Below are 27,365 nucleotides of genomic sequence, written 5' to 3'. Positions count from 1 at the left end.
TTCAGTACAATATATTATTCACTTTGGCTCCATTAAAAAAAAGCTGAGTAGCCTGTGTGTTCGACGGTGCTTTTAATTTGAAGGTCTTTACCGGAAATTCCGTATTCATTCTCCGTGACCTGACTCTGAGGAGAAATTATATCGAATCTAGGACTCAACTTGCCCAACACACTTTGTGGAAGCAGCAGTTTGAGGAAGAAAACTTGACAGATCTAGGAATTTACCCATTCAAGAAAATACTTGAGTCCAACGGTACAAAGAGAGAGTTGTTTAGTTTGATAGCCCAAGCTGTTGCATTATGGACCCCTCTAAGTCTGCGACCGCTGCTCCACCGCAATCGGCCGGTGAGAAGTCTACTATGGGCCATGTGCCCCCTCTACCCTACCAGGACAACCCGAACCCGGGGTACCCTCAGCCCGGCCAGGGGTACCCACAGCCCGGCCAGGGATACCCTCAGCCCGGCCAGGGATACAGTCAGCCCGGCCAGGGGTACCCACAGCCCGGCCAGGGATACCCTCAGCCCGGCCAGGGGTACCCACAGCCCGGCCAGGGATACAGTCAACCCGGACAGGGATACCCACCACAGCAGCAGGTAAGAAGCTGTTTGTCTGTACTATCCTCCTACACCATATGTACTTAATTTGTCTATACTTAAGTTATTAATACTGTAATTTGCTTTCTGACAATTGAGGCAGTGCGATTTGATTTGTTCTGTGTTGGGGGATATTAGGTGGGGGGGGGAATGAAAAATGACATGTGCAATGTATGACTATGTACTCTGCTTTTGAAAATAAACATAATTTACAAAAAAAATGTTATTGCAAATAATAAGATACTACTCCTCTCCCCATTACCCTGCTGAAGCCAATGACAACACATTGTAATGTTGGTATTTTCTATAGAGTTCTCTTCATGTGTTAATGATGTAAAATAGAAGTAAGAAAATGATTTTGAAAAGTAATTTGAGCCACAAACGGATCATTCATAATGTAATTATCTTCATAAGAGTCCTGGTGGCAGGGACTTTTAAGAACTCTATGTTATCCCACTGAGCAAATTAAAAGTCCGTTAAGATTGATCAAGGTTACTAAAGATTGGAAAGTGAAAGTTAAGAAGACGTCTAGTCTTAGCCATAGACGGTCATCAGTCACACAATAATCGTCTATAATATGACTGTAGACTTATAACATTAGTTAATTCTCACTTTTAAACTACTACTAAAATACAAAATACAAATATTAGAAATGAAAATACTATTCTACATATTTTTTTAAATAATATATAGAATTTTTAGACATTGGGCATTATGTAATATGTTGAACATTATAAAAACTATTTTGAATGAACGCACTAAAGTGCATTTAACAGATAAACAGAACTGAGCATACACCCTTTTCCCAGGGCTTCACCTGACAAGAACAAGTCGTGCTAGAAATCAGTCTGGAGATGATGGCAATCTTCATAAGCAATATTCCACAATAAAAAGATGCGTAGCACAAGTTATTGATCGACAGCATAGTCATTTAACTTCATCTGTGGTAACAATTGGGTCATGACAGCTGGGCAGATGTGGGACATGTCCTGTGGTGTAAAAGATTGAATGGTGGCATAAAAGGCCCTCTGAGGTCTGCTGGATGCCAGGTATTTTCTTTGACGGATCAGTGTTTAATGAATTAACTTTGTTATGATTCATTACAGACGTCGATCCTATTAAGATAATAATGAAAAGAAATTCAGCCAAGGATTATCACAGTTTGTGCTTTAATATATATGGATGATCTAAATATCCAAGTTGAATTAATATGAAGTCTCTTTTCTTTTTTTCCCTGATTATAAAGAAATCAGCTGAAGACCACCTCTTTGGTCACGAAAAGCACCAAACAAATCTGTTCAAGAAGCAAGTATTTCGTCATTAGGGCCCGCTGTGGTTCAAATGTAGTTTTGTTTCTTGTTAAACCTCCCAGTTTACCGTAATTCATTCTCTACTCCCCCCTCCTCCCCCAAAACGTGTTTTCATTGTCCCTGAAAGTGAGTTTGTCTTGTTTTCCCGGGGTGTGGCCTGCAGGGCTATGGAGCTCCACCGCAGTATGGAGGTGCTCCTGGGCAACCCCAGTACCCAGGAGGACAGCAAGCCACCGTCACAGTCCAGCCCACTGTGTACGTGACCCGAGGCCCGCTGGATAAGCCTGTCCATGACTACTTGTGCTACTCCATCTTCACCATGCTGTGCTGCTGCCTGCCACTTGGAATTGCTGCCCTCATCTACTCCATCTCAGTGAGTTTGACTGACATTTATTCACAGTAAATTGTGCATGCTGCAACATGAGTGTGTGTGTGAGCCAAGTTTCGGGAAGTGAATGTGATTTACTGGAAGGGGTGGAGATCTGTGAGGAAGAGAGCAGAGAGAGGACAGGGAAGATGGTGTCGACAATAAAATGGAGAAGACATTTTGTCGTCCTGAATGTGGCCTCGGTTACAAACATAATTTGCTAACTTAAGGGAGGTTAGCATTAAGCTATACATTACCTCCCTTTAGCAGTGATTCCTCACTTTATTGGTAGTCCCGTCTTTTTGTTGGGTGAAGTAACTCAAAAGTTAGTGAGTGTCTCGGCACTTCTTCGGGAGGAAAGGTTGACTGATTGTTTCCATGTGGTCGATGTTTAGTCCTCACAGGGGGAAACATTCTTGTGTAACTTCCTACACAAATCTATCAACAATTGAAAAGCCAAATACAACATGTATTCAACTCTGAAACATTTAAGTATATTTACTGAGAGCCTTACTTGCACATGGAAAGTGGACTTTCTTTGAAGCTTTAAATGTCCTTTGAAAGGTCTTTTATTATGGAAAATGTCTCATGGGGTTTCGGCTTGTTTCCGTGCAATGTGTGGCATGAGGAATGTTTAACTATTAACGAGAGCAATGAAGTATATGGGTATATCATACACTGCAAAAAACATCCATCTGACCAAGTCATTTGTGTGTATTCATTTCGTGTGTGTGTGTGTATTTGTGTTACTGGGTGCGTGCAACTTGCGGTGGCATACCTTTTATAGCAGCAGCAGTTGTTTGACTTTATTTTAAGACTTACTCCAGTCAGTTTGGTATTCTCTATTTACCTTGATGTTTGAAAGCAACACACAGAATAGAGTCCCACGTGTTGATTCTACACTCTGTCCTCTGATCTTTAACAACAGACTTTGTTGTTCCATTATATTAGAGCTCAGTCCTCTCCTGCTCTTCAGTGAACAATCTCTGGTTAACATGTACACAGAGCAAAGTCCATTGAGGTCAGTTGCTGGACAGTAGACCCTTTGACTGGTCCCAGTGTCTGCATCTCTAGAGACAGAATACCGCGACTGTGACAGATATTCAGCCAGCATCCTTGTAAGGCTGTTACGGTAATGAACATGAACGTCAGCTCATAGAAAGTTACGCAAGAGGACGTCAGCTTATGTTTTTGTCATTGATTGAGCCACATGCACACCATGACTGATATATCTGTGATAAGCTGAAGTCGTCTGAGCCCGATTAGATAAACATTGTTTACATTTTGGAGGATCTGTTAGCTGCGAGCAAATTGCATTTGAGGTCAAGTCAGAATTTGGTCATTAGAAGGCAAGATCTGATGTTATGAGGTTATATGTGTGATGTTTATCGTCGATGGACAAAAGCTCAGCTAGCTGTTCTCACCACTGGAAAGAGTTGGCTGATTTTGTTACAGCAGTGTGTGTACAGGGTCAATGCATTCTGGTTAATGATTCTGAGAAGAAGAGATTTGATTTTGTCAATTGGGTCATGAGAGTTAAAATGTTAAGATCTTGTCGGTTGCTTATGTTTGGACAATATTTACATGTGGGACTTTTTTGTAGATTTCTTAAAATGAGATATTGAAAACTGTATGAGCAGTCAGTACTGAAACATTGTCTTTTTTCATATTTTTGGGGAATGTGGGTGAACTGAACCTTTTTAAAAGACTGGCAAGTTCAAGCATCGTCCTCAAAGGGTTAAAAACAGAACCTTGTGTTGATGTAAATTCAGCTTTAGCTCATAAAGCCTTGTGGAAAACCCTAGTATGACTTACTTACAATGCAGATACCGTGCTTTCCCAGTCTTCATCATTTCTCGACCTGTGCTCCCAACCTGCAGAGTACATGCTTTTAGATTTAGCAATATTAGAAGTTCTAACATATTTCACAAGCATTATTCATGCCTTCCTGTCAAACTAAAATACACGTAGTCTTACAACAGTTTCTTTGATAAATCACAAACTTATCATCCATTACTTATAACACTTCACATGTATGAAATGATAAAGAGCTTTGCAAGGGTCCACATGAAAAACAGGCCATGACCGCAGTATCTATTTCATGAAAGTAAAATAAAAATCTAATTATTCTTTCTTAACAGAAAACAGAAAACAGTGTCAGATCGACACTCTGACAAAACTCACTTTTTGTGAGATTATAGCGGCATGAATGAATAGCAGTCTCTCCAAAAAGACAGGGAAATGTTGAAATGTATGAATTCATTTATAGTGCACATTGCTGTTAAGTTCCATCCATCCATTTTCCTCCGCTTATCCGGGGTCGGGTCGCGGTGGCAGCAGGCCAAGCAGGCTGACCCAGACTTCCCTCTCGCCCGCAACATTTTCCAGCTCATACTGGGGGATCCCGAGGCGTTCCCAGGCCAGCTGGGAGATATAATCCCTCCAGTGTGTTCTGGGTCTTCCCCGGGGTCTCCTCCCAGTTGGACGTGCCCGGAAAACCTCCAGTGGGAGGCGTCCAGGAGGCATCCTAATCAGATGCCCGAACCACCTCAGCTGACTCCTTTCGATGCGAAGGAGTAGCGGCTCGACTCCAAGTTCCCTCCTGATGTCCGAGCTCCTTACCCTATCTCTAAGGCTGAGCCCAGCCACCCTACGGAGGAAACTCATTTCGGCCGCTTGTACCCGCGACCTTGTCCTTTCGGTCACGACCCAGAGTTCGTGACCATAGGTGAGGGTAGGAACGTAGACCGACCAGTAAATTGAGAGCTTTGCCTTCCGGCTCAGCTCTCTCTTCACCAAGACGGTCCGGTGCAGCGCCTGCTTTACTGCTGCAGCCGCACCGATCCGCCTGTCGATCTCCCGCTCCATCTTACCCTCACTCGTGAACAAGACCCCGAGATACTTAAACTCCTTCACTTGAGGTAGGCACTCCGTCCCCACCTGGAGGGAGCAATCCACCGGTTTCCGGCAGAGCACCATGGCCTCGGATTTGGAGGTGCTAACTCTCATCCCCGCCGCTTCACACTCAGCTGCAAACCGCCCCAATGAATGCTGGAGGTCACGATCCGAGGAGGCCAACAGGACCACATCGTCTGCATATAGCAGAGAGGTGATCCCGAGACCCCCGAACCTGACGTTCTCCACCCCCCGGCTGCGCCTAGAAATCCTGTCCATGAAAGTCACGAACAGGACCGGTGACAAAGGGCAGCCCTGGCGGAGGCCAACACCCACCGGGAACGTGTCTGACTTATTGCCGAGAATGCGGACACAGCTCCTACTGCAGTTGTACAGAGACCGGATCGCCCGTTGTAACGGGTCCGGCACCCCATACTCCCGCAGCACCCCCCACAAGAACCCCCGAGGGACCCGGTCGAAAGCCTTCTCCAAGTCCACAAAACACATGTAGACTGGTTGGGCAAACTCCCAGAACCCCTCCAGTAGTCTTGCGAGGGTGAAGAGCTGGTCCACTGTTCCACGGCCGGGACGGAATCCGCACTGCTCCTCTTGAATCCGAGGTTCGACAAACGGTCGGAGCCTCCTTTCCAGCACCCTGGCATAAGCTTTCCCCGGGAGGCTGAGTAGTGTGATACCCCGATAATTCGAGCACACTCTCCGGTCCCCCTTTTTGAAAATGGGAACCACCACCCCGGTCTGCCAGTCCATGGGCACTGATCCCGACCCCCATGCGACACTGAAGAGGCGTGTCAGCCAAGACAGCCCAACAGTGTCCAGCGCCTTCAGCATCTCAGGGCGGATCTCATCCACCCCCGGCGCCTTGCCACCAAGGAGCTTTTTGACTACCTTAGCGACCTCTGCCAGGGATATGGGTGAGCCCCTCAGGTCTTCAGGCGCTGCCTCCTCTGCAGAGGACATGTTGGTCGGGTTTAGGAGTTCCTCAAAGTGTTCTTTCCACCGCCCGACGATGTCCCCCGTCTGGGTCAACAGTTCCCCCCCCCTGTTGAGAACAGCCTGGGGTAGGCCCTGCTTTCCCTTCCTGAGCCGTCGGATGGTTTGCCAGAACCTCCTTGAGGCCAACCGAAAGTCCTTCTCCATGGCCTCCCCGAACTCCTCCCATGCCCGAGTTTTAGCACCCGCGACCACCGCAGCTGGAGTCCTTCTGGCCTGCCGGTACCTCTCAGCTGCTTCAGGAGACCCCTGGGCCAAACAGGCCCTGAAGGCCTCCTTCTTCAGCTTGACGGCTTCCCTCACCTCCGGTGTCCACCACCGGGTTCTCGGGTTGCCGCCACGACAGGCACCGATGACCTTCCGGCCACAGCTCCTAGCGGCCGCGTCCACAATAGAGGCTTTGAACATGGTCCATTCGGATTCCATGTTCCCAGCCTCCCTCGGGATGTGTGAGAAGTTCTTCCGGAGGTGGGAGTTAAAGACCTCCCGGACAGGGTCCTCCGCCAGACGTTCCCAGTTCACCCTCACTATACGTTTGGGCTTGCCGGGTCTTTCCAACCGGTTCCACTGCCATCTGATCCAACTCACCACCAGGTGGTGATCAGTTGACAGCTCTGCTCCTCTCTTCACCCGAGTGTCCAAGACATACGGCCGCAGATCAGATGATACGATTACAAAGTCGATCATTGATCTCCGGCCTAAGGTGTTCTGGTACCAGGTACACTTATGAGCCACCTTATGTTCGAACATGGTGTTCGTTATGGCCAAACCGTGGCTAGCACAGAAGTCCAATAACGAGACACCACTCGGGTTCAGATCGGGCAAGCCGTTCCTCCCAATCACCCCCCGCCAGGTTTCTCCGTCATTGCCCACGTGAGCGTTGAAGTCCCCCAGGAGAACTATGGAGTCGGCAGGCGGCGCCCTTTCCAGGACCCCTCCCACCGACTCCAAGAAGGCCGGATAATCTGAACTGCTGTTTGGTGCATAAGCACAAACCACAGTCAGAGCCTTGCTCCCCGCAACCCGTAGGCGCATGGAGGCGACCCTCTCGTTCTCCGGGGAGAACTCCAACACAGCGGCGCTCAGCCGGGGGCTCGTGAGTATCCCCACTCCCGCCCGGCAGTATTTCCTGGAAGTCAGACTCGGACTACTGTTGACTTCTGTCCAGTTGCTTTAGCTCTCTGTAAGTCTTTGTCTCTGTAAATCCTGCATACTGAGCCAGCGCCCACTCAAATACCTATGTGGAACAAGTAAAGACATGACAAACAACACAGCAGGGGCACAAACACCAACGTGCAGCCAACCTGAATGGCAGAGTTTTCCTTCAGAAACACTCTAACCGTGTGGTTAAGATGACAATGACAGGAACAACAGACAGGAAGGAAGATGCTCGGTTCCCCAGTTTGCTTTATTTCCGTTTCACCAAATTTCTTCTGGGTTTGTTGTTGCTCAGGAAAATGGTGTTTCACAAAGTAATATGTACAGTGATGTATCACATTAGCCGCAGTGTGACGTTCAACTTTTCTGAAATGCCCTGCACTGTAAATAGCATCATAAACCACATGGTCACAAAGACCTAATCAGTGCGGCACTACTGGGACTTTCCCTGGATTTCCCTTGAAAAGTGTCTGTTCGTGGGTAGCTCATTGTGCCCACATTACTCTCTTATGTACATAATAAGGGAACTGGATGAAGAGGAAGGCCTAGAGAGAAGCAGAAGAAAGATACAGGCAAAAGACAAAAGAAAAGCAACTGAAAGAAAGTGGCCGAGACTTTGAGATCGGGGAGCAGAGAAGACAGAGACAAAGACGGACAGTCATGTCTTCAGCTGAAAGGCCAAACAGAAAAGGAGGCAGAGACGGAAACAAGATAGGAAATAACAGATAATGACAGGGGGCGTGGTGGGGGGATATGGAGCTGGCTGCTGGAATCTGTCTCACTTAGCATTATCTCTCAGGCATTTCAACCTCGATGGTAAAGAGGGAAGAGTTACCTCTCAAACAAACCTGTCTGGAACTGACTTAAAATGTCCATTTTAAGTGTTTCTGCTGAGAAAAGCAATACTTGGACAATATAATTCAACAACAATGATTCTGATTCTGAGAACGTTAATTAATTGCACCATTGTGTGTCAGCTCTCTCTTTTGTGGGACTTTGATAATGAAGAGAAATAACTTTCTGCTGGACTCAGGATGAGACTTGAGAGTTGAAGTTCTCAACACAGCAGCGACTGGCGAGTCCGGACAACAGTGGCTTTTGTCAGGATCCAACACCAGCGGTCTGTGTGTCTCGCTCCAAGCCACTCCAAGCGGTCCTTTGTTTCCCAAAGCATGAGCTTTTCCTCACAGTTTAGCACTTATTGACAGTGGATGGACATCCAGACAGTAACTTCCAGGGGTAAGCTAAGTGTTAAACCACCGAGCTGCAGAGAACAACATGAAGTCAAACACCTGTTGTCTGCCAGTCAAGATGGCTGTGAGGTCATGAAGGACTCTGCAGAATGGCGTGCTGTATGTGATCATAATCATGTCTGTTTACTGGAAGGCTTTGACTCTGAGGTATACGAGTAGTGTTGAATTTCTGTTTGTGTTAAACGTGATACCAAACAGTCACATATTTAAGCAATATCAGCTTACTTTTGTGTCTTGATGAATTTATGTTTTGATAATGCTCCACTGTGTTCACCAGTGACATTGGGTGATGGGTACATAGCGTACAGTTGGTTAATCAGAGCCTTTTTTTCTGAAAACAGCTGCCTGCTCTGGTTGGAATCAAAGAGCGAACCCCCCCCCCCAAAATAATCCAAACAATGGGCTGAAAGCTCTATCGAGCAGAGGGGAGCTGCAGAGTTCAGTGATAATTCTCTCTTCACCCACGCTGATAACGACATGTCGTGATTTTCTTTCTCTTCTGTGGGTTTCCCCCCAGAGTCAGATTATAATACCTCACAGAAGGGAGGTTTTAAAGACCGACCCAGTGGACCTTTGAAGTTGAAAATCGCACAGAGCTCACTTCGAGGAGGCAGGCCTCCCTGAAACTGGCTTCGGTCTTGAGGCCACGCCTGTTTAGCCTCCATAAGCAGCAGCAGCCACGTGAGCTCTGGTTTCCTAAAACGTAGCTGCAGAACACAGAGACCGTGTCCCTGCATCTGTATGTAACTGTGATAGTACGAAAACAGGGACGCGTGTGCAAACCAGAGGTACAGCGGAGCGGTGTCACAGAGTGGAATGCGTTTCGTCCTTTGACCTCGCCTTCAGCGATGTCAGATGAAGGCTCGGGGCTGAGTCAGGTTGGAGTGAAAGGATGGGGGAGGTTCTTAGCAAAGTGATGCGAAGACGGACGGACGGAAATATCCTCCGCCATTGTGACTTTCTTTTTGTCTTTGTGCGGGAGAAAGCCCTTGCAGGATGTTGGTATCAGTTCCATTTTCTCTTTCATCAGCTCCATTGACTTCTGCTCTCTGTGATTTTCTCACAAATATCAGCCCCGTGCTCGCCCATCCCCCTCCTTCCCCACAATGACTCAGGCTGCTCTCATGCACAGCAAACCACAGCAAACCACAGACAGACACTGGCCATCAGACAGGCCCACTCACAGAGACAGAGCACTCAGATATTACTGCTGGCAGGCAGCCAAACAAGCAGAAGCAGGAAGAGGCATCAAATACAATGAAAGCACCACTGTATCAGTCTGTATAATATAATATAGTGATCCAAAGATGCATTCAAGCCGCTATTCCCCCCCGAGTCAAGGGGTTTGATTTTTATCAAACAACCTTCAATATTAAACTTCTTACAGGGCATTTCAGAAAACGTTGTATTCTTAGAGGATTCAAGAGGCTTTTTTTGTTGTTATTTTGTAACCAGAGATGGACACCTGCTCATCCTGTGGTTTCTCCCATAGTTAAGAATGTTTTTGTTAATTTGTCCGAATCATTTCCTGGTAGAACTTGTGTAATTTGGTACTAACTGCTTTTTGCTGCTATTTTTTTGTTGTTGTTGTTGCTTGGAACAAAAGCACCATTCAACTACAAAGTTAATATTAATTCAATTATTACAGATTGAAAGTGGTGCTTTTGTGTGATTCTTCGTGGAGATACTCAGTTTTACAGGCCTGTTGATGAAAACAACTGATATAGAAACAATGTAAAAAATATCATCTAGACGGAGGACAATAGGGCCGATTGCATCTAATTGATTTACTTTGAGGGGTCAACGTTCTATTATTATTGTTGAGTTATATTACATGTTGTCATAGGTAGAAGGAAGCATCAAGGTGTGGAAAAAATAAGTGACCACAGTATATATAAAAACGTTTTATTTATTATCCAAATTCCACAACATTTCACCACAATAAATGAATAAAACAATAAACCAGCACTACAATAAACCTTCTAGTGATGGGACAGTGCTGAGCCCACGGCTAACAGCTCCAGACAGCATCTTTCCCCGATACAGACTTTTTATCTAATCTAATCTAATAAACAGAAATAAATATATATATATATATATATATATATATATATATATATATATATATATATATATATATATATATATATATATATATATATATATAAACATTTTTTGCCGAAAGCAACAGAGGCACGGTTTTTGCAACAGGATACACAGCTGTGGCTGAAAGTGAGCCAGACCGCTGCTGGTTATCATAACCAGCTTTACTAGAGCAGACTAGAGCCTTCTCATGACACCTACAAAACACACACACACACACACACACACACATTCCTGCATCACTCTATTGTGTATATGACTGGATTTGTCCTGAAACCCAGAAAAGAGTTATCATTTTTGCACTTCTGATTCCCTCGTCTCAAAGTCAACGTTTTGTTCCATAATATGTCAGTAAATACCTTCGTCGTGACTTTGAAGCTTTTACGTGTCTAACAAGTGGCTGAATGAGACTATAAAACCTTCATCACAGCCTCATGTGACACAGTTCGTTTACGACCTAACGTTAGCTTTTAACTTCTGCCAAATTCATTCACACTTCAGAAATCATGAAAGTGTTGTTCATTTGTGAAGATTATCTTACTGATCAAAACCTGTAAGTATCATAAACTTGTGTTTGCCACAGAACTATTTTTCTGCAATAATCCAAGTTCCAATGGAAAAATCCCGTTGGCTTTTTGTCAAGGGGAAAAAGTGCAATGCTCCTTTCGGGGCTGGCTTCCAAAACACGTCATTCCTGCAGCACTCTACAGCAGTGTGGTAATGAGAGGGGGAGTTTGATTTGATTCAGGCTCTCTGGCTACACTCTTGATAAAGGCACAGGGCTCACCAACCCACAACAGGCCTCTTGCTTCATGATCGAATCTATCAGCACATGTTTTGATTAAACTGGACACAAACCACCATCATCATTTCCTTTTGTAAGAAATCAATCTTCTTATGACCTTTTATGGGTTTTTTGTCCCAATATTGAGATGCATTTTTTACACGTGTCAGTTTATCTGAAAACATCTGTATTCAGTCTTTCTTTTCCTCCTTCATCTACACACTACATGGTATTTGAATAGTGGAAATAAATAAGAGATTAAAGCTGGGTTCACCTGCTCAGTTTGTATTCAAAAGGGACTGTGTGCTTTACATACTATCCCAAAATCTCCTGAGCAAAACTTGTTTGTAAATCTGACAGATTACAGTTGAAAATGTAACCAGTAGTGATTAGTTTCAGTTCTGCTCAGCGGTTGGCAAATAGCGGAACTGTGTTTCTCATACACTGAATGTTTTTACAGACATGACTGTTAGTCCATGACCACGTCGTCGAAGAAAAGATTTGACAATTAAAAATTATAACTGCAGAGGGTTTTTGACAAACTCTGCTCTCAAAGTGAAAAACACAGACTTTGTGAAGATGGAAAGCAGAAGTTGAGTGAAAAAGATCCATTTTTAATTGTATCCATATTACTAATATATTATAATTATATCCATATTACTAATACATTTTAATTGTATCTGTATTACTAATACATCATTAATAATATGAATGCATGTCTCTCCACACTATATTATTGTGGACATGGTCTAAGTCATGCTATTCCATCAAGCCAGACAAGACTCTTTATCTTATCTTTACGGTATTTCTCTTTGCGCACCAACACTTTATTTTAGATAAGAGGTAAGTTTAATATTGAATTCATAAGGACAACATACCCTCTTTAATGACCAGTAGCTCATGCTGGCTTAATGTTAGCTGATGTTTGCAAACTAAAGACAGATATTGCTGTATGACTGAGGTTTGGATTGCACTAGGTTTTATCATTTACCTGTAAAGGCCACTTAATGCCACAGTCAAGCCGAGTTATGTAGGGTTGAATGCATGGCCTGCTGGCATAGCACTGCAGGTCATGCCCATACTATACTGCAGGGGTGGCAACCAGTCAGAGACCAAGAGCCACATTTTTTACTGTGTTACCGCAAAGAGCCACATCATACACATGGGCACACATGAACATCACCCTATCCCTTCCTCACACACACACATACCTTTGCTCAGCCAGATTTATTGTAAATGTCACACACCAATATGATAATGACAGAAATTGACTCCTAAGACCACAGGCCAGTCATTTTCAACAATGAACATTGTGTGCACTGTCTCACACAGACAAACTCTCAGTTCAACTAAGTCCACAAACAAAAATATAATAATTTACAATAGTGTTTTTCTTTTACTATGCATGTTACTTAGTGGGACTTCTGGCATTTCTTGCCTTGAACAATCCTCTTCAAATCTGGCTTGTATTCCGTTGTTGCCACTCGAAGCAATTCTTTCACATGGGTGTCAGTCAGAACAGATCGATGCTTTGATTTCACGTGTTTCAGGGTAGAAAACACAGACTCGCAGACGTATGTTGACCCAAACATTGACAGTATCTTAAGCGCAGCCCGTTTGACATTGGGGTATTTTTTCATTGGCACACTTTTCCAGAACTCAATGGTCCCGTCCCTTAAAGCAGGTTTGAGTTGGTCCTCCTCACAAAGATCGATCATCTCTAACTCAGCCGCATCCTCATCTGTGACTAGCGGGGCTTTCAAACAGTCCGTCTCGGCGTTAAATGGGTCGACGAGGAACGTAATCTGTGGCCGCACATGCGCGTTTGACGAAAATACCGTATTTAACTCAAGCGAAGCGAACACGAACATTAAAAAAACACAAATACAAACTTCGATATGAACGTAAGAGCCGCATGAAACCGGGCAAAGAGCCGCATGCGGCTCGCGAGCCGCGGGTTGGCCACCCCTGCTATACTGCATACGTTTATTATTGTTGTGTAAAAACAACTTAACGAATTGAGTTCGAGGCTTTCACTTAGATTCAAGCAATAGTTTTATTTATCACAGAGATATTAGCCGAGCAGTTAAACGTGCACGGTCCTAGCAGTTCCTCTCCGATTGAGAGCAACGTAAAAAGGCGCCTAGACACAGAAGCGCAGTAAGTTTTGTAGGTTCTCCTTAGAGGAGCCTATTGGTCAAAGTCAAGGTGCAGGCGGGATCGATTTTAGCAGAGCGACGGCCTGGTTGGAGCACTGAGCTTATCCGCTCACACCGGCTCTCATCCGGGATCCTCCTTCGATGCGTCATCAGTGTGTGTGTATGTTGTGAAAGCCTAGCCTAACAGGCTCCAAAGTGTGTAATCTACGTTTTGCTATCCCAAGCTGTGGTACGTACTGTTCTCAGCTGGCAGTTTACTCCAAGATTTGATATCAGTGTATAGTTGCCCAAGCGTGGCCTTCAGAGTTACAGTTTTCTCATTCCTTTGTACAGGCGAGTGCTAGAGCGCCCCGCTTGGAGTTTTAAACCTTCATAACCTGTAACTCGCAACTCCGCGAATTAGCACATAAAGCTCTGATTAAATTTATTTACCTAACAAATCCCCCTTTTCACACCTGCAAGGTGTGAACCACTAACTCTATTCTTGTGTTTCACCGTCGTCCTCATCATCTGAGCTGTCTGTCTCCCCTGCTGGCTGTCCATTAGCTAATAACGGATACATGCCATAAGGAGGCGGTGCCTTCTCTTTGGAGAGGGCTGTGGTGATCAATCGCCCTATCATTGTTCTAAGACAGGGAACACAGCAACAGCCACAGGTAACGATGATAGCGATGAATACTGCAATAGACTTAATCAGAGCGTTCCATTTTCCAAAAATATTCTCCATCCAGTCACTAAAGGGATTGTCAATAATTGATGCCTCGTGCATTTCTTGTGATAGTGCACGCAAGCTGTCCAATGCCTTGGTAACAGATCCGTCGGGGGCAGTGTTATTAGGGATGATGGCGCAACACCTATCCCCAAACATAGAGCAAACACCCCCTTTTTCTGCAAGCAACATGTCTAAAGCCATTCTATTTTGCATGGCCACCAATGAAGTGGGCGCTAGCTGCTCAGCCACTCCTTCAATGGCGTCCCGAGTAATATTAGCTAAGCGCAGCAGGTTATAATGCACGTAATTAATGCGGTCAACATTTTTTTTGTTGGGGGTAACTGGGAATAAGGCCGAGATTATGGGTATGTTTTCAAATTCAGCTGCCACCTGTTCGGCTAACTCGTATTCATTAGGGACACCTCGAGGGACTCCTATTGCGTCTATGTAGGTGGGCCCCCCTGACAATGAAAAGGAGGAAGTGTCTGTACTCCTCTTAATGATGTGCCTCCGTCGTCTTTTTTTTAAGGCTCTGAGCCTCGGATATTTATATCAAGTAAACAATACAGTGTCACAGGCAATACGTCACAAAAGCATAACACACATACAAAATGGCTTCCATGCCATGTAGTAGTCAGGAGGCTATGTTCTCATAACATAGCTCTGTACCCATCTTAACGCTCCCACAGTCCTTATTATCATTTCAATCCAGGACATGCTGCTGAGTGTTCTTTCGCATAGACTAAACAACTGTGGTGATAGAGTTTACACAACAAGGACACATAAGGACACCAAGCTCTTAAAGCACACCTTATCATTAGTCATTTAGATTTTCCCCAACATAACCCACCTGTTTATACTATTGTATAACTTCTAATAAAATCAAAATGAATAAACGAATCAACGTCCAACCACCTTCTATAAAATTTAAAAAATGTCCAAGCATAAACAAAACATCAACAAGACATCAATGTGTATTTTTGAATGTAATGTAAAAATGTTTAAAGCATAAACACAAACAAAAACAAAAACAATAAAATTAAATGTATCAAGAATACATATATATTTTAATGTTATATGAATTATACTAAGAGTACCACATTGAATAAAAAGAATGTTCTAACAAACATTCTGTGTACTGTATTACTGCAATCATCATTTCATCTCTTTTCTCGATTTTCAACATATGAATCATCATTAATTTACAGTTCAGTGTAAACATTTCGTTGAGTAGTTACTTCCCAGTTCCTCGCCCTCCCGCTAGGAATTCGGTAAGTAAACTAGAGTATGTTCAGTCATGTTAACATCATTTCATTGCTGCATTAATCTCCCCAACCATGGGATGAAAGTTCAATCCAGATGAACCAAACATTTTTGTAGACTCCTCCCCTTTCCACCTGCAACACCTCCTGAGCTCTCTACCATATTGCTGCTCACCAAAATAGCACTGATTCCAACCCCGCAGCAATTTGATTTCCCCCAGGGACCCCAATGTCATCCATGTACACAGACTGACTGAAACTGCCAGATCGGCTGACCTTTATGGTCGTGGTCTGTCTCTAGGAGTTTACGCAGGAGCCATCCATAAGTAATGCATAGAATGCCATCACCAACTCGTGCCATGCACGAGCCGCTCCACTGCTTAGTTTATCTCCACAGAACCACCAGGTGTCAGCTCTGGGCATCGTTCGCTTCCATCAGTTGTCTGTGAGATGTTTACATATTACGCATCATATCAAGGTCCTCACAGGAACTCATTCTAAAAACAAATAGTTTGCTGCATCGGGTGAGAAACAGTGCGATCAACAGGCGGCAACAGATAGCGCAGAGTGACCCAACTGTTGCTACTAGGCAGTTTGAGGAGAAGTAAACAATTGTAAGGCACATTTGAACCCTGTTGGATTATTTTCTAGTTCCCAGCATGTAATGTTAGTGTAGTTGTCATTTGTATTTATTAGTTGTCAATTTAATCTGTCTAAATTCCCAACATAAATTGAAACTCGCTAAAGCAAAGCAAAACATAGTTATGCTTATCCCACATAGCCCTGTCTATCTAAATTTACCAATTTCCGTGATGTTAGTTCTACCACTGAGCTCTTCTGTTTCTTAAAAACACCACTAAATCCCTCTGAGCGTGTTAGTATGTTCACTGGTCAGACAAGCGGCCCCAGAGACTTTCGCTTCCCTGCTCTTCCAGACTCACTCAGAGGAAGCAGGTGTCCTAAGATTAAGAGTTATCAGTGTACAATTGATTCACTTTTATATGCTCTCTGCTCTTCAGAGAGCTGTTGGTAATTTCTTTTCTTTTTAATATTTTTCTTTTTAATATATTTTGCTGTATTTTCCCCCATACGTTACAAATGGTTTAGACTCGTTAAGATATGTTTTCTTAATTTTAATTTAATTGTACCATTTATTCTTTCAATCAACCCTGCTAACTGTCGATGATAATAGCAATGATATTTCATGTTTATTCCAAATACCTCAGCCAAAATGTTTTATCACCTTGCTTACAAAATGTGTATCATATTCACAATAATTTATTTCTGAAAGTTAGTATTTCTTTAAGCTTCCCTAATAGCATCTCGATCCATTTAGACCTCTGTCAATTATTGTCAAACAATATTTCTTCCCTTCATATTAGTTTAGTTCAATGAAATCCCTGCAAATATGTTGAAATGGATTATATTTTGCACATATAATGCCAGAACATTTTTTTTTTTAGTAATTTGTAAAGACCCTGCTTATCATAGATAACCTTCCCCCCTGTTGAGACATGGTTTAAACCCATGACTCAAAAGAACCGTATATCTATGTAAGGTCTTAGGTAATATTAGTTTGCCCTCAGGTCATTCCCAGAACCTTTGTTGTTGTTGTTTTTTCAGTTTTGTTTATCCAATACTTTTTATTGCTGTGGAGCATCTGTTTGCATGTCTTTTAAGATCTCGTAATCTACTTTTGCACTTCAAAAGAAAGTTGGTCACTTGTTTTCTGTGCACCCTTTTTTTCCCTGCTTCATCCTCAGCTTTGCTGTTTCCTGTTGAAACAGGTCAGCACCTGTTTTGTGTGCTATGCATTTAAAACCCGAATTGTACTGCATCTCGTAATTGTAATATCAATTCTCTATGTATAATAGGTTTGTTAGTTGATGTCACCATCTCTCTATTTTCCCATTGCTACGCAAACACCTGCAAGCATGAGTATGCATAGTTACTATCTGTATCTTAGTAACGACCTTGTCTTTTCCCCTCTCTGTCTGTGAGAGCGATTAGTTCTTCAGCTTTGTGCTGAAGAATGTGATGTTTAGAGATTCAAATTTTATAACCTTATTATTTGTCACTACTGCATATCCCGTTGCATTTTTACCATCTAAATATTTTTACCCGTGTCATCAATAAACCTAGTCACATCTGCATCTTTAAATGGAATGTAAAACCCCCTCAGTCTACTGTTTGTGTAAAAAACTTGTCATAATTTGGCAATCCCACCTGATGAACTTGTTAACATCTTTTTTAATATCATTAAAGCTTCGTCTGCTTCCAGAGTCCTGCACAACTTGTCATGTGCTCCCATAGTTTTATCATACATCAATTTTGATAAAGGTTTTCCTAATTCCGCGTAATTAGGAACCCAATTTCCACATACATTAGTCATTTCTAAGAATAACATAATTTGTTTGTTTTTGCTTGCTTTGAGAATGGCTTCTTTTCTTTTGTCGATCGGCCATTCTTTGATAAACCATAACCCAAATATTTAACTCTCTTTCCAAAGTTGGAGTTTGTTTCTGCTTACTTTATGACCTTGTTCCCCGAGAAACTTTAGCAGTGCAAGAGTATCCTCTTTGCATCGTTGTTGTATCTTAGAGCATATCAAAATGTCATCTACATAAAGTAAGATTCTTCCCCTGGTGGGTCAAATTTAGCTTTTTAGTTGCATTCATTGTTTTCAAAACCTCTTCTTCAGCAGAGAGGGTGAAAATGTCTCTCTTATTTTGTTTAAATTTAGATAAGTGCACAGCCTTTGCTGTGACCCTGAACCAGTTTATCAAGACTGCAGAAATAATTTTGTTGAGTTTAGAAACCTCTTTCACACAACAGTCAATCGTTTATTCGAACCACTTTCATTCTCTGCCTAACAGGTTAACTGGACAGTTTAACACAAATGCTGTTTTGTCTGTAAACCTGCTTTGGGATCTTATGATCGTTGATGGTACCGATAGATATTCTGCTTGTACATGCCCCAAAATCACACAAAATTACTACTTTACATCCTTCAATAACTCTAACCCCACAATTCTATTCGATATAGTTCTAATATTTCTATTTATTATTCTTTACCGTCAGTTTGTGCATCAATGTGTGTGTGCTTTTGCATGACCTGATTTATCCGCTGAATTAGGTGTCCTGGCGGCCTCCTCCTCTGATGTCCTCCTCCTGTCCACTCTCTTCCACACACAACCAAACTCCGCTCCGTAAAACTCCCGTCCATCCTCTCTCTCCGTCCCCTCCATCCGCTCTCTCTCCACGTTTCCCACTGTCCCGTCCACACCTGCCTCCGCGTCTTTGATTGTCTCGGAAACACACATTAAAACAAACAGGTTCAGATATTTCAAATAGCATCATCATAGTCACATATCATATTTTGTTTCCCTTTTTCCTTTTCATGGTTACACTGCAACACTGTTGCTGTGTACAGTTAATAATACTGCTGGTGGGTTTTGCTCACCATATTCTGTGCCCGATCTGGTGTGTGCTGGCCTGTAGAGCGGTCCGTTGGAGTCCTCGCTCATGAGTTTTTTAGCGCAGACACAATTTCAGCTGAATTGTCTGTGCTGGGATTTTTTCGCGTTCGGGCCTGGCATGTCCAGAACAGTGGCAGGAGAAGAGCGGAGTGGAGTTTGGAGGATCAGGAGCCTGTTGAGCCTGTTGTGAGATGGCTGAAGGAGAAGCAGAGGGAAGGAGGTGGAGGAGGTCGCCCTCTGCACACCCCCTCACTAAAATGTACGCTTGGATACAAATCAGGAGAATTAGTCATGTTATTTTCGCATTTCTTTCTCATTGTCTTGTTTTTTTTTCTTTTTCTGTAGTCTTTACTCTCTTTTTTTTTTTTTTTTTTTTCTTGAATTTTTCTATCTGGTGAATCTCTAGTTGACATCCTATGACTGTCAATTTCTCATTAAACCCATATTTTTCCTTCCATCTCTTTACATGTTTAATGCTGTCTTCATCTTCATCTTCATATATTTAATCTCTCCCTTTAAATTTTCATCTTCACTCTTCCTGCTCATGCATGAACCCATTATTTCCTATAGTTTAGTTGTTTTTCTTTTACTTTAAATTATTATTTTTATTTTAGGTGTTTTTTCTAGACTCCTTGAGTCAAAGACAAATATCTAATTCCCCCAGTTTGCTCGTCAGAAAGGTCTGGAATGGCATGGGACTCGAACCCAGTCTCTTTGTTTACTAAGTCCCTTAGACTTTTTAATTAGTAATGGCATTGTGAGCAACCGGGGGCACCTGGTATGCCACCTCTAAGCCCCATATCATCAATACTAATCCTACTAGCCCCAGGGCGGCCACGAATATTATCGTCTTCCTCCCACAACCCCAATCTTTCCATGTTTGAGACCTATGACGCCCTAGTGGCTGCGGGCCGTCTGGGTCTCCGAAACATCGTTTCATGTTACGATGCATCTTTAAATCAGTACGAATTTCACCAAGAATTCTGGTTGGTTCCGGTGCTAGGGCACAGTGTGTCAGATGGTGCCAAGGGGCGCCTGATTTGCCCTTGACCTGGACCGAGTGTGAAGTAACCTCCTTCACTTCGTACGGTCCAGTCCACCTGGGGTCAGTCCACTTGCGTTTGTGAACCTTGACCCTGACCCAGTCACCTACTTTTATGGCTGCTTCTGCGACCGCTGCTTCTGGTACTGCTCGAACCTTCTGGGTCTGTTTGGAGAGAGCTTCAGTAAGAGAAGTTAGGGCACGCATATAGTCAGTCATTTCAATCTGTTGCACATCCAGAGATGGCATATGACCTCCATCTCTGGGTGGGCCTGGCAGGCTTCTTCCTGTCAGGATTTCATGTGGGGAGAGAAATGTATCTCAAAGCTATCTTTGCCTTAAGGGTCTGGTTTGCTCTTTCCACAAGTCCTTGTGATTGGGGGTGGTAAACTGACCCGAATCGGTGGGTGATCCCCAGGCTTTGCTCTACCTTAGCGAGCATGGTGTTGTTAAAGTGTGCACCGTTGTCTGAGCGTGTGCGCTGCTCCACTGACCGTCAAAGCCTGAGAACACCTGGACCTGTGGAAACTCTGCCAATTCAGCTTCGTTTTCTATATCTATGTGACTATACTATTAGGCCTACTTATTACCGACGACCGCCATACTACCGCTGCAGCTCTGCAAATACTCACGTACAAACTATTTCTAGGAAAAATCTTTGGATCTTATTGTTTTACAGTACGCGCCTTGCACGAACCGAGTCCCGAAGGAAATGACGTTCTCAGATAATGTAACGCGTCTCTTTTCTAGCGCTTTTGTTTTCTAACTTCCCTGACGACCGCCATACTAACGCTGCGACTCTGCAAATACTCACGCACCAACTACGTCTAGCAAAAATCTCTGCGGATTTAAGTGTTTTACGATACGCGCCTTGCACGAATCGAGTCCCGAAGGAAATGACGTTCTCAGGGAGCGCTTTTACCTCACGTGGTATCTCTTACTTCAGCTTCAGAAAGTACTGCAACACTCTATGTACGTGATCCAATCTCAGGCTTGTGTCAACCAAATCGTGGGGACAATGCAACTCGAATGACCCGCAGGCAGTGTCGAATCGCTTACTTCACACTTTCGTATGCTTCAGCGATCACAACTGCCCTGTTAAGCCTCGTAGAAAGCATCTGCGGCCTCGATTCAGTCTTCACAATCCATCAATTCGGTTAGATCCATTCACTCATGTGTACAGATATTTCTAAAATTCACTGCAGGTCTAACATCTCTGTTGATACTTTGTCAAAGTTTTACGATTTACACTTTATGCAAAATATTCATACTCACAGTTCGGTACTACTGATCATTTAATTTGGTTCACTATCGACAATATGCAGATTTCAGTGAAATGGGCTCTGCTCACCCTTCTTGTTCAGCGCGCTGATGATCAGTTTCCCGAGCTGTGTGTAGAATCAGTCCGGCGGCAACCGGAGATTCCAGCCTCACGGGAAAACGCCTTTTTTTTTTTTTTTTTTTTGTGAACAGAAGAGAAGTCCGTCACTCGATCAATTCGTTGGTTTTCCAATCGTTTTCCAACCATCCTCTGCTACCAATTGTTGTGTAAAAACAACTTAACGAATTGAGTTCGAGGCTTTCACTTAGATTCAAGCAATAGTTTTATTTATCACAGAGATATTAGCCGAGCAGTTAAACGTGCACGGTCCTAGCAGTTCCTCTCCGATTGAGAGCAACGTAAAAAGGCGCCTAGACACGGAAGCGCAGTAAGTTTTGTAGGTTCTCCTTAGAGGAGCCTATTGGTCAAAGTCAAGGTGCAGGCGGGATCGATTTTAGCAGAGCGACGGCCTGGTTGGAGCACTGAGCTTATCCGCTCACACCGGCTCTCGTCCGGGATCCTCCTTCGATGCGTCATCAGTGTGTGTGTATGTTGTGAAAGCCTAGCCTAACAGGCTCCAAAGTGTGTAATCTACGTTTTGCTATCCCAAGCTGTGGTACGTACTGTTCTCAGCTGGCAGTTTACTCCAAGATTTGATATCAGTGTATAGTTGCCCAAGCGTGGCCTTCAGAGTTACAGTTTTCTCATTCCTTTGTACAGGCGAGTGCTAGAGCGCCCCGCTTGGAGTTTTAAACCTTCATAACCTGTAACTCGCAACTCCGCGAATTAGCACATAAAGCTCTGATTAAATTTATTTACCTAACATTATGTGATGCACATGTCTGGTTATCGCAGATTCAGTACATAAATCTTACAAAATGTTAAAAAAAAAGCACAGGTTTAATTACATTTGTTCACATGTTTTGTTCTTTAATCTCACTCATACCGATTTCAAAATATTTTTCAGGCCCGTGAAGCCAACCGTTCCGGGGACCAGAATTCGGCGGAGCGGAGCAGCAGGAAGGCCAGGACACTGAACCACGTGGCCCTGGGACTCGGCATCGGGATCCTTATCCTCTCCATCGTTTACATGGTCGTTGTGGGGGTTCGATATCAATAAATCTGTTTCATCATCTTTCCCATATTTCTAGTTCAGGTAATTAGACCACATGAGGAACATTCCTGGTCATCGGGAAGAATTTTGAGTTGAAAATATGGAACCCTGAAGTCCCCAGATTGTCTGAAAGTCATTGATAGATTAATCCACAGAAGATGTCCATGTAATCCATTACTCTCCAACACTGTAGAGAGTAACCAGTACAATCTTCCACAGATTCAGATTTGTTCAACATCTGTTGTGTCTGTGATTTGCTTTTACTATGTTATGACACATCAAAAATCAACTAAAATATATTTTTCCCAACTTTGATGCCTTATAAATTCACCCTTCGGTCAGTGTTGCTCCACCACACATGGTATTATCCAAAGTGTTTTATAATCTGTGTTTTGTAATGGTAAAATATATTCTAGTATATCTAGTAAACAAACAACAGTAATAAAGATGGAGAGATGCATAACAGATTTGTTTCTCTTGAACAGGAATTTCTGCAGCTGATGCCTGTAGAATTGTGCCTTAAGTGTGCCTGCAAAAAAAATTCCCTTACTTGTGATCTTCAATTATTATAAAATTATGAATGAATAAGCCTAGACAATTGCCATGTGATCGCTTCCATTGTTACGCTAAAATAGTTTACAGTAGAGATAGCGTGGCAAAGGGGGGATATGTAATGTCATTTTGGAATTTTGTCTGTCATTTTTGATTTTGTTGTAAAGATAGATCCACATTTTGTATTTGGTAACGTCATAAAAAATTGCAACCTTTGAATTAAATTAGGGCCAAAATCCAAGTCTTCTAACTCAGTGATAGGACTTTCGGAATATAGAAGATAGGACGGAAGGAGATTGAATCTTATACTTTTACTTTAATAAATTGTACTATGCAGGTTATAATCTCTTGATGTATCACTAAATTGACAGGGTGAAAAGCAAATTCACCGCCGTTGGATGACGATGAAACACCTGGAACTATGTGGCCTTAGAGGCACAATGTGTTGTCTACTGTTTTTAACATGTAAATTGTAACACCTATTCTGCTTACACATCAGGATGACACCTATGTGTAAAGAATGATCCTTTTCCCTACACAGCTTGTACTTACTTTAGAAATGCTACACGAGAACTGTTAGAAATGTTTTTGAATGTATTAGCCTGAAGAATTGTTAATGCAGATGTTCAAGTGGATTCCTGCAGAGATAGATCGACAATTAGTGAAACAGATATACAGGGCGACCAGTTATGAGTAGATGATGCATTGATGGATACAACTGTTTAATATTCTCACTGTGAACAGTGAGAAAGGGGGGAATTGTGAGGAATTTAAATTTAAAGCGCTCCTAGCATGGATATTATGTGTTACAATATGTTTACTTGTAGAAGGTTTAAACTAAATGGAGTTACTGAATGTATTGGGCACTGTGAGAGAAACCAGAGAATTAATGACACCGCCATAAAGTAATAAAAATCAGTGAGAGGGGGATGTATGCAGACCATGGAGTCCTCTACAGAGAGTAGGAGGACACAAGTTTTTTTTCTGTATAAGATCCCTGTTTGCATTAATGGTTATTTTTTCTTTTTGTATTATGGGAGATTGAAGCAGCACGTAAATACTATGCCAGTAACATCACTCTGTCCGATTCCATCGACGTGACGGACACAGACGACATCACCCACAACGACTCTAGTCGACATAGACGCAGCATTATTGAAACACAACAATTGTGGTTATCTGACGGACAACAATATGTGGTGGCGCTATGCAAAGCATGTTGCAAATGCAGGGAATAACTAAGGATTGACATCGATGCGTCTAATGATTATGCAGAATCGTATGGTGTTAGATCAGATGACAGAAGCACAGGGTAGGAGAACATTGTTGCACGTTCGTTGCTAGACATGACTGAACTACAGGACGCAATGAGTAAAGACGAAACACCTACACCCGACTTTCTCACTCGACTCTGGATGATATGGAAAGGAACCCTTATCCAGATGGCCGGTTTATTAAATCGCATTTGTTATTTTTGAAACTTGCATTGTTCCAATGCTATGTAAGATGGTCTCCAATCTTGTGTTAAAGCACATGGTACAGTACACACCAGTGTCAGACAATGACAGCAGAGATGACTTCGATTACATGGAAGGTACTTCATCAGACTCAAACTAAAACTAAAACTAAGACTCAGACTCTAACTCGAAAACAGAATAAGATGACGATGGTGTAAAACGTGTTTATTGTTTATTTTGTATCATTTTTTATGTGTGTTCTAATAATGGGGGTTATACACATCCACAACAACAGTTGTGTTCGATATTTTAAAGCCATACACATATCTAGTTTGCTACATCACAGATGATCTTTTATCTCACAAAAAACACCTTTTTTCAGATGTCTCACATGATGATGTTTGAAACTATGTTTTGGGATAATACATTTGATGTTTTTGAAATGTCCTTGATATATATTTTTGTAATATTGTGTGACTATAATGTAATCAAAATAGTGGAATGTAATGGTAAAATATATTCTAGTATATTGGGATGTTTTGGAAGATGGGTGTTCTACTGAGGGGAAGGTACGAGATGCAGATAAACACTGCATTCCTACAGAGGTGAATCAGGTCATAAAACCTGTTTTCCAGTGTTGATGTTTACATGCACACTAAAAGGAGAAACAGGGAACCATTGTTTCCTGTTTCTGCATGAACTGACCCCCAGTTGATCGCACCTGGAGATAACAGATAAGGAGCAGAAACAAATCAACCCATGTCCAGAGACCCTATACTCCCTTTTTACGAGGTCACTAAAGGCGTGACCTTTTGTATGCATAAAACATGATGTGCCTTGTATTTCTTTGACAGTGGTTTGCACAGTTCACTGAGATACGTGTCTGTGTGTCCGCTCTCCTGCTTGCAAGCATTAAATTGACACACTACTTTGAGCATTCATCAGACTCTGTTTATTTAATCAACTCTTATCCCGCATCTACATAGAAATATTCCACAACAGTTTGAATAGTAAAGGATAATCAACACACAGTTTGTAGTGTGTCAAAATATATCTTGAGCTGAGTTCTGTTCAGTTTTGCAATTGAAAGATTGAGATTTGTCTGATTGTACGATGGCGGACATTTTGCTGCCCTTTCAGAGGAATTGTTGGCTGTAAATATTCACTTACAACCTCGAGCCTTCTTAAAAGTATGCAAACATAGAATAACATACTACTAACCAAAGGATACTTCAAAAATACTCTCAGAAGTAGAGATTTGGCTTTGAATGGCTTCTGCTGACCAAGGGAAAGAAGAGATGTTAAGCCTGTTTGTGTACGTGTAGTGCACACTACGAGGTGATCTACTCCTCTATGAATTGCACAAAAGTCCTCCTCTTTATTCCAGCTGAACGGGAATGCACAGCTTCACATAAAATCTGCAGAAATTTAGCAACAGCGGAGCCAATATGGCTGGCTCAGCCAGTTGCTCCATCAGTGGCTCTGGCTCTATTTTAAAAGCATATCGTTATGTGTGTTGGTGTTGTTTGTCATGCAATGTCTGTATGTTCTTTTATTAACCAAAGCTGAAAAAGTAAGATTTACTGTAGACCACAATGTGCTGTCTGCTGCCTCTCACTGGCCATAAACAAGCATTGAAAAACTGCAGATATTCATAAATGTGTAGCTTATCTCAAGCCAGATGATGGTGCTGATGATGACGACAGATGCTCCTTGTTAAGATAAAATACACAGGTGGCCCATATGGAAAAGCACTGTGTGTGGGGGCAGAATAAACACAACTCAGCATGGGCCCACAGGGACGTACTGCACTGGCAATTTCCACATGCAATTTACTCTCGCTCTCTCTGTGCTCATTATCTGAGAATGAGTGGCAGTGGGTTAATTCTTCATCTCAATCTTCACGTACACAGAATGATATCGTGTATATATCGTCATTGCCAATCAGGCTTAAATATTAGCCTCACCTTTCATGAAGAATTTACGTTGCTAATATGTTAATGATTGTCCTTTTGTTTGTATAACCCAGTGTATCATGTTACGGATCACATTTTGAAGCAGCAAATTAACCGTCTGAATTTTGGGAACTCCCCGTCCTGTCTGTCTGCAGGTCGTTCCGGCGAATGCTAGATGTCAACCAGAACACACACTGACTTCCCGAACCTGCAACCAACAGATAAGATGGAAGAGCAGCAGCGGGATTTGATACATCCAAGGAGAGGCTTTTTTTTTATTATTGTTTAAGAGCAACAGAAAGTAGTCTGTGTGAACCGGCTGTGAGGTGTGATGCTTTCTGCCTGTTAACTAAGCTACACTTGTATACACAAGTTGTCACTTTCATCTCAATCAACTGAAAAATTTTTGGTATTTAGAATTTGAAGAGGCTTTGCCATGAAGAAACTATAATATAAAGCCTTTCGAGAATTTATTCTTTAACTCATGCTTTGTCATTCACGGTTGATTGTTCTGAAAGTGACCCCATACAACAGTTAACACAAAATTATTACCAAAAAATTCCTCAAGTTTCCGTCAATGTCTCGCATTACTTCTGTTCTCTGTATTGTGTCTGTAAGGTAAACATCGATGTAGATATTAGTCGCGTACTGTGACCAACCTAACCCGCTGTCCATGCTTTCATGTCACATATATGAAATCCACATAGTCACGAGTGTTGTTGTTAATTCATGATAATCTGTTAATTCCCATGTTTAGCTTTATGGAGGAAAGTAGTGGATTGCACTGTTCAGATATACAGGAAAACTCTGTCATGTTTCTATAAAAGAACTATTGAAAC

General features: G+C 42.6%; 1 protein-coding gene across 2 annotated transcripts; it reads left to right on the top strand.

The window, feature by feature from the left end:
* The first annotated feature begins 129 nt into the window (after nt 1-129).
* On the top strand, nt 130-27,365 carry LOC306700020 (uncharacterized protein). Of its 2 annotated transcripts, XM_079164893.1 has the most exons (4): nt 130-592; nt 2,066-2,275; nt 22,416-22,604; nt 26,682-27,365. In XM_079164893.1, the coding sequence occupies exons 1-3, from the start codon at nt 299-301 to the stop codon at nt 22,566-22,568; spliced, it is 657 nt and encodes a 218-aa protein (XP_079021019.1). In that variant the 5' UTR covers nt 130-298; the 3' UTR covers nt 22,569-22,604; nt 26,682-27,365. The 2 variants fall into 2 exon arrangements, with proteins under 2 accessions (XP_079021019.1, XP_079021020.1); XM_079164894.1 differs by lacking the exon at nt 26,682-27,365 and having other exon boundaries at nt 22,416-25,512.

The sequence above is a fragment of the Pholis gunnellus genome (assembly GCF_910591455.1).
Source record: "Pholis gunnellus genome assembly, chromosome: 8".
Taxonomy (NCBI): Eukaryota; Metazoa; Chordata; class Actinopteri; order Perciformes; family Pholidae; genus Pholis; species Pholis gunnellus.
Note: the sequence above shows the minus strand (reverse complement) of the source record. Positions and strands in the feature narration are given on the sequence as shown.